This window comes from Diabrotica undecimpunctata, chromosome 9 (genome assembly GCF_040954645.1).
Source record: "Diabrotica undecimpunctata isolate CICGRU chromosome 9, icDiaUnde3, whole genome shotgun sequence".
Lineage (NCBI taxonomy): Eukaryota > Metazoa > Arthropoda > Insecta > Coleoptera > Chrysomelidae > Diabrotica > Diabrotica undecimpunctata.
The window spans coordinates 51,618,656-51,626,883 of record NC_092811.1 but is presented as its reverse complement, the minus strand read 5'-3'; the positions used below and the strand labels follow the sequence as shown (position 1 = coordinate 51,626,883).

The following is an 8,228-nucleotide window of genomic DNA, read 5'->3' as shown; positions in this document are numbered from 1 at the left end:
GAACAAAGTTTGACTACCAAACTACGAGTCGTATTTAACTGTTCAGCACCGACCACATCAGGGTTGTCTTTGAACCATATTCAATGCGTCGGACCTACCTTACAGGATGATCTATTTTCAATACTAATTAGATTTCGTCAGCACCGATATGTCGTAACAGCGGACATCGAGAAAATGTATCGCATGATTACTGTTGACGATGAGTGCAAAAACTTACAAAGAATATTATGGAGGGACGATCCTTCCGAACCAATAAAAAATTTGTTCTAAACACCGTTACATACGGACAAGCTTGTGCGTCTTACTTAGCAACAAGATGTCTTATTAAACTCGCCACAGACAATGAAAAAACTTTTCCCGAGATAGCGGAAATCATTCTGCGCGATTTCTACGTTGACGATATGCTTGCTGGAACAGACACTATTGAAGACACCCAACATATCTGTCAAACAAATTCGAATGACAATAAAGTATTAGATGGCTTGCAGCATTCAAACGATGCATGTATTTTGAAGTTTGATCCAGAAGAAAAGGCAAAAACGCTTGGACTAACATGGTCATGTAATGCGGATTTACTACATTATGAGGTGGAAACACTACCCATCAATATAATTCCTACGAAGCGATCTGTTCTTTCTTCAATATCCAAGATTTTTGATCCATTAGGACTTTTAGGTCCCCATGCACAGCGTTAGCCAAAACTATAATGCAAACACTTTGGCTCGAGATGATTTGTTGGGATGCACCCATTCCAAACGATTTAGCAGAACGTTGGATTAAATTCCAATTTGAATTAGCCAAGCTTAGTCAAGTCAATCTTCCTAGGCATGCCATATGCAAGAATTATAAATACATTGAAATTCATGGATTTGCCGATAGCTCTAGTATTGCATATGGGGCGTGCATTTATTTGCGTAGTGTAGATCATGATAATAAGGTCCACATTCATTTACTTTGCTCCAAGTCAAAGGTAGCTCCAATAAAAACAATTAGTATCCCTAGGTTAGAGCTTTGCAGTCGAAAAGCCGAAAGCATGGAGAGGATAAATGACCTCAAGAGGGAAAGGCTGGAGGAGAGCATAAGGTTTCCAAATGAAACAAAACAAGAAAAAATAAACAGAAAATTGGAGGAATTAAATACAAAACTTGAAGAAATATTTAACAAATTTAGCGAACAGGGAAAAAACCTGGAGGTGGACACCGATTTAAAAAAATTGATAGGGATTATACAATCCACAAACAACAAAAGGGAGGATAATAGGATAACCGAAGAAACCCAACACAAATTAAAATGTGACCATTGTAAACTAAAAGAGGAGCATGAGAAGCAGAAACAAGAACAAGAAAACATCAAAAGGACGTTAAACATGGGAAAAGGGAAAAAAACATTTATGAGTATATGCGACAGTGAATGGGAAGAAAAAGTATATGTAAAGACAAAGTGGGAACAAGCGGGGCTACTAGAAACAGTAGAAAAAAAGAACTGTATAATATTTACAAAAAAGGAAGCGAAAGATAAAGGTGTGGAAAACATCATTAAAGATGTAGGGGAAGACCTAGCGGAGATGCTAGAAGAAATAGAAGAGGGAGAAATAAATTACCTAGAGAACACCAGAAGAAAAGCAAACAAAAAAACAATATGGTATACTTTCGTTGCCAGATTAGACAAAGAACGGGGGGGAGATGCATACGATATGGCAGAAAAGGCTATAAAGGACATAAAAAAAGAAATGAACGAAATCCCAGAGCTCAAGCGGGTTGTAGTCGCAAACGACCTGAATAAGGAAACCATAAGGAAAGCTCTCGAATATGTAGGGCATAGAGATAGTATATCCTGGGGGATTTTAGTAAGAGGGAAGGAATTCGGTGCAGAGAGGAGAGCGGAACAAGAGGAAGCTCTCCTTATAAAGATGAAAGGAAAGAAATATAACGAAGTCCTTAGCGAAATGAGAGAGAAAATCGACATCGGAAAGATCGGGGTACAAGTGGACAAGCTAAAAAGAACGAATGGGGGAGATCTACTTGTAAAGTTAAATGAGAGAGGTTCTGCGGCAAAGTTGAGGGCTGAACTGGACAGTAAAATGAACGGGATGGACACGGCAATCCGAAGAAAGGAAACTTTCTTCACGATTACGAGTTTGGACACTGGGTTGGGTGAAGAAAGCTTAAAAAAAGCAATAAAGAGCTATACAGGCGTTGCTGAGGGAGAGATAGAAATTAAGGCCCTAAGAACCAACAGATATGGGGAACAGGTGGCTACGATAGCCGTACGCCCCTCCAGAGCAGAAGAGCTGAGGAGGTGTAGCTCAATAAAAATAGGATGGGTTGGGTGTCCAATAATGGAGAGACACAACCCAGTTAGATGCTATAAGTGCCTAAAGTTCGGACACAATAAATACGAATGCAAAGAAGAGAGCAGTGCGGCGTGCTGCTATAATTGTTTAAAAACGGGGCATACAGTGGCAAACTGCACCAGCAAACCGTACTGCTCGGTGTGCAAAGAAGAAGGGCATAGGATGGACAAGATGGGTTGTCCGTCCTATCGAGCCCTTATATACGGCAGGGGTAGAGAGGGGAACTCCTAAAACATGCCAAAAAAATATAAAATATGACTTTTTGGAAAACGAAGGTGGGCCCATATACAGCCCACCTAGGTGTTATTTTATATCTACGAAGTTTATTTTATTTATGTTAATTACTCCAATTCTACCAACTATTTTTATTTATTGAATTTTTTTATTTTTATTTATACATATTTTACCCATATACCGTATTTGTTTATTTTATTTATATTAATTTATTTATTTATTTTATTTTTGATGGTTTTTAACGTTCTCAAAAGACGTGAACCCGATGCAGAAATGACCTCTGGGAACTGAACCAAAGTGGCCCTCAAAGATCAACCTGGTATACGGATATTGCAGGTTAACGTGGGCAGAGCCCGCCGAGCGCACGATCTTGTCCACGTAAAAGCCTGCAAGCTAGAAACAGATCTGCTCATCATCCCGGAACCACATAAAAAGATAAAGTCTACCGGTGGTTGCGTCCAGGATAACGGGAAAAACGTGGCGGTGCTCTTTAGAAATAGGGGTTTGGGGGTACGAAGTATTGTTAGGGGAGGAAATCATATCCTCATCAAATTGAGGGATTTCAGCCTCCTGGCATGCTACGTGTCCCCAAATATCCCTATGATAAGATACAAAGTAATTGTAGACGAAATAATGAGCGCCGCCACGAACGAAAAAGAAGTGCTGATCGCCGGTGACATCAACGCGAAATCGAGGTTGTGGGGTTCCCCCATAAACGACGCAAAGGGGGAACTATAGAACGAATGGATAGCCCAGGTTGGCCTCCAAGTATTAAACAATAACAAACCAACTTTCGTAAGGGGGGCCAGCCGAACACACATCGATATCACATTCGCGGGCGAAGGGCTATCCAGGAGAGTGCAAGGGTGGGATGTCCTTGACGATCAGTTATTCACCTACCACCGGTATATAAAATATGAAATAAAGATGAAAGGGGGAATAAGGCGGCCGATAGGACACACGGAAATTTATTTCAACAAAACCACGTACCTATCGGAGGTCAGAAAGATCAATGAAAAAGGGATTTCTGATCTTGGCCAACTGAGAAAAGCACTAGAAAGTGCAGTAAAGTTGGCCACCGTGAAGAGAAAGTATAATAAAAAATCCCCCTATTGGTGGACGGATGAGATAGAAGGTCTAAGAGAGAGATGCCTCAGAGCTCGAAGGAATTATACGAGAAGCCAGGGCAGCCTCGATCTCAAAGAAATATATAAAGATCTAAAGAAAACGTTAAACAAAAAACATAAAACAAGAGAAAAAAGAAAAGTGGCAGACCCTGATAAAAGCATTGGACGAGGATATATGGGGTGATGCGTACAAGATAACCATGAAGACGCTTAAGATAATCGCCCCATATAGACATAACGTAGACCAGCGGATGGAATCAGCCGAACTCCTCTTCCCTACCAAGGATCCTCAAAATTTTATAAAAATATTCCCAACGATGGTAGAGGAGTTCACGGAAGAGGAAATAAGAACCGCTGGCCAGGAGATGAAGACAGGGAAAGCTCCCGGCCCTGACGGGCTGCCACCAGAGGCAATAAAAGTACTATCAACGGAGAAACCAGGCTTGATCAGAAGAATATACAACGACCTACTGCAGAAGCAAGAGTTTCCCAGGGACTTAAAGGAAGCGAACTTGGTCCTACTGCTAAAGCCTGGAAACCCCCCGATTCAGCAGCCTCTTATCGGCCAATATGCCTCCTGGACTGCCTTGGTAAGTTCTATGAAAGACTTATCAAGAGGCGGCTGGAGCGCGTGTTGGAAGATGAGAGAGTGCTATCAAACCAACAATACAGATTCCGAAAAGGTAGATCGATAGTCGATGCCGCAACCTGGATAAGGGACGCGGCCAAGACAAGCAAGAAAAGATGGGTGGTTCTTGTTCTGCTGGACATAAGAAATGCTTTTAATTCAGCAAACTGGGGCCTCATAGTAGACCGAATCGTCGAATTTGGGGCTCTAGAGTATATGTCCAACATAATAAAGGACTACTTATCGGAAAGATCCGTAAGCATTTCCAAGAAGAAAAAGAAAGAAATGACCGCGGGAGTACCCCAGGGGTCAGTCCTGGGACCCTTACTTTGGAACATACTATATAACGGGGTACTAGAAATACACAAGAAGAGAGGAGTGAGAGCGATAGAATACGCGGACGATCTAGCCCTACTGGTCGGAAACGATACGAATTGGGGAATAACAGAAAAGGTAAATAATGCGATAAAAACGACCGCGGCGTGGATAGACAAGAACGACCTAAAACTAGCAGTAGAAAAAACAGAAGCAATAATCTTGAGGGGACCACGAAAAAGAAACGATATAATCTTCGCATATCAAGACTCCGAAATAAGACCCCAAAGGACAGTCAGGTACTTAGAAATAACCTTCGATGACAGACTCTTTTTCGGACAGCATGTGCAAGAAGCATGTCGGAAGACGGAAGGACCTCAACACTGAACAAGTTAATGCCCAACATCGGGGGACCCGGATCCCAAAAGAGCACAGTAATGATAAATTGCGTTAGGCTTTCACGGCCATCGTCTAACTTATTAAACTGTTTATTCGGGCTGTTGGGCCGTTGTCTTCTGTTGAGATTTGTTCTCGACGTTTCGCCAACACTAGGGGTTGGCATCTTCTGGAGATGTTGATGCTTCGCTTGTAAGCAGAAACTGACGACGCGTTGTACTACGGAGGCAATATTTATAATTCCCACTCGCCTCCCCTCCACTGGTTTCGGCTTGAGGGGGCGTGTCGTTGTTTATAGTAGCTTTTCTATCTCCGTGTTTGGCGGGAAGGGCGTTTGTGGATTTTAATACTGGTATCCATGTTTTGTTGATTTTTAGTCCTTCTTCTATCCTATTGAAATTGTTTGGGTGCTTGTATATTTCCACCGCTTCCCGATATAACCGTGGGTAGTACTGTGAAGTTTTGTCCAGCATCTGTGTTTCTTCAAATAGTATTCGATGTTCTCCGCTTCCCAAAGCGTGTTCGGCAACGGCAGATTTGTTTAGGACATATCGACAAATCTGCCGTTGCCGAACACGCTTTGGGAAGCGGAGAACATCGAATACTATTTGAAGAAACACAGATGCTGGACAAAACTTCACAGTACTACCCACGGTTATATCGGGAAGCGGTGGAAATATACAAGCACCCAAACAATTTCAATAGGATAGAAGAAGGACTAAAAATCAACAAAACATGGATACCAGTATTAAAATCCACAAACGCCCTTCCCGCCAAACACGGAGATAGAAAAGCTACTATAAACAACGACACGCCCCCTCAAGCCGAAACCAGTGGAGGGGAGGCGAGTGGGAATTATAAATATTGCCTCCGTAGTACAACGCGTCGTCAGTTTCTGCTTACAAGCGAAGCATCAACATCTCCAGAAGATGCCAACCCCTAGTGTTGGCGAAACGTCGAGAACAAATCTCAACAGAAGACAACGGCCCAACAGCCCGAATAAACAGTTTAATAAGCACAGTAATGCTTCAATCAATACTGTCCATAATACTATACGGTGCCCCAGTGTGGCACGAGGTCCTTCGGATAAAAAAGTATAAAGACACGCTTATTAGGGCTCAGAGGAAACCCCTGATCAGGGTGTACAGTGCGTACAGGACTGTATCAACCATTGCCTTACAGGTAGTGGCCGGTTCTGTACCGGTGCACATCTTGGCCAGGGAGAGAGCCAGAATGTACCAAAGGGGCAACGGAGCGATAGGTTTAGGGCCACAGGAAAGAGCTACAAGTCTAGAGACGTGGCAGAGGGAATGGGCAGCCGAAGTCGGGAAAGCTGACTGGACGAGATCCCTGATTCCGGACGCAGTGAGGTGGTACGGGTGTCGACATCGGCGCGTCAACTATTACTTCACACAGTTCTTGACAGGGCATGGATCGTTCAGGAAATACACCCATAGTATAGAGAAAACCGAGAACGATCTATGTCCTGATTGCGGGGTGGTCGATGACGCGCAGCATGTCGTGTTCGTATGTCCCACATATCACGTGGGGCGTACCGAGCTGCAGCTGGGCCTGGGATCCCCCCTAGGCGAGCCTCGCGAGCTAATTGATAAAGCTATCGACAGCAAGCATGACTTCGACCTGATCATTGCTTTTGTCACACACACAATAAAGCACAAAGAAGAAAAAGAGAGGCGACTGCAGACAGGATAACCGTATATTTATTTTTTAACGTGTCTTGCTTCGTAAAAGGCAGCCAGTGGGGGGAAGACCCTATACACCCAAACCACACTGACTGTCTAATTTAATTTATCCTATTTTATTTTTACACGGTTTTACTTATTTATTTATTTTATCATAGTTTTATATATCTATTTACTTTATCGTTGTTTTATTCTTGATTTGATTTTATTTATACGTTATTGTTTGCTGAACAATTTTATTTTCAATTTCCTTTTCCTGTTAATGTTTTCTATCTTTTCTTTCTTCTTTCTTTGGCTTCTTTCCTATCTTTCATTTCATCCTCCCTCTTAAGCTTATTCATAAGCTGTCTCAAAACAAACGCAATGAACACCTCAAGACCCTCCAGTCCATCAAGAAGAAAATCAAATCCAATAACTTAATCATCAGCAAAGCAGACAAAGGTAACTGTCTAGTGATTCTAGATCAAACATCATATAACAATAAAGTTTCAACTTTCCTTAATAATAATAACTTCACTTTACTTGCAACAGACCCCTCTAAAAAGTTCATAAACAAATTAAAAGATAACATTAAACTTTTCACAGACTTTTTCTCTGAACACTTTGCACCATACTATAAAATCCCAAGTAACCCTTTGACACCCAGACTGTATGGTTTACCTAAGATACACAAGGAGGGCATTCCCATTCGTCCAGTTGTTAGTTTCATAAACACTCCAGTTTCTATCCTATCAAAATTTATATTGAATCTAATTAACAATATGACGAACTTCACCCCTCGATTCTCAGTCAAAAATACTAGTCATCTAGTCAATAATTTACAACACATTAATCTTCACCCCAACATCACTATGCTTTCATTTGATGTTAGCAATCTATTGAATCTAATTAACAATATGACGAACTTCACCCCTCGATTCTCAGTCAAAAATACTAGTCATCTAGTCAATAATTTACAACACATTAATCTTCACCCCAACATCACTATGCTTTCATTTGATGTTAGCAATCTATTCACCTCTGTCCCCAAACTAGAAATAATTAATCTGGTTCACTCACTTCTAAGAGCCAACTCCATTACCTCATCTACCACTAACTACATTATCCAACTATTACAACTGTGTTTAGATCAAGATTTCTTTGTTTTTAACAACAATTACTACATACAACCTGATAGCTTAGCCATGGTCTAAGTCCCCCATAGTCTCTCCCCTCTATTAGCTGATGTCTTTATGGATCATTTAGAATCCACACAGATCATGAAAAACCCTGAAATACTACACTGGTTTCGCTGTGTTGATGACTGTTTAGTCTTCATTTCAGGTAATTCCAATTCAGCTGAACTTTTACTTTCCAAAATCAACCAAATTCACCCCAATATCAAGTTCACCATGGAACTAGAATCTTCCATTTCAATTAATTTTCTTGATCTAACCATTACCAGATTAAATGACCACTTCGACTTCAGTATC

General features: G+C 41.4%; 1 protein-coding gene across 1 annotated transcript; it reads left to right on the top strand.

Annotated features, from left to right (window-relative positions):
- Nucleotides 1-227: 227 nt before the first annotated feature.
- LOC140450720 (uncharacterized) lies at nucleotides 228-695 on the top strand. Its single transcript, XM_072544390.1, has one exon. It carries the CDS (start codon nucleotides 228-230, stop codon nucleotides 693-695), a length of 468 nt encoding a protein of 155 aa, XP_072400491.1.
- Nucleotides 696-8,228: the final 7,533 nt, after the last annotated feature.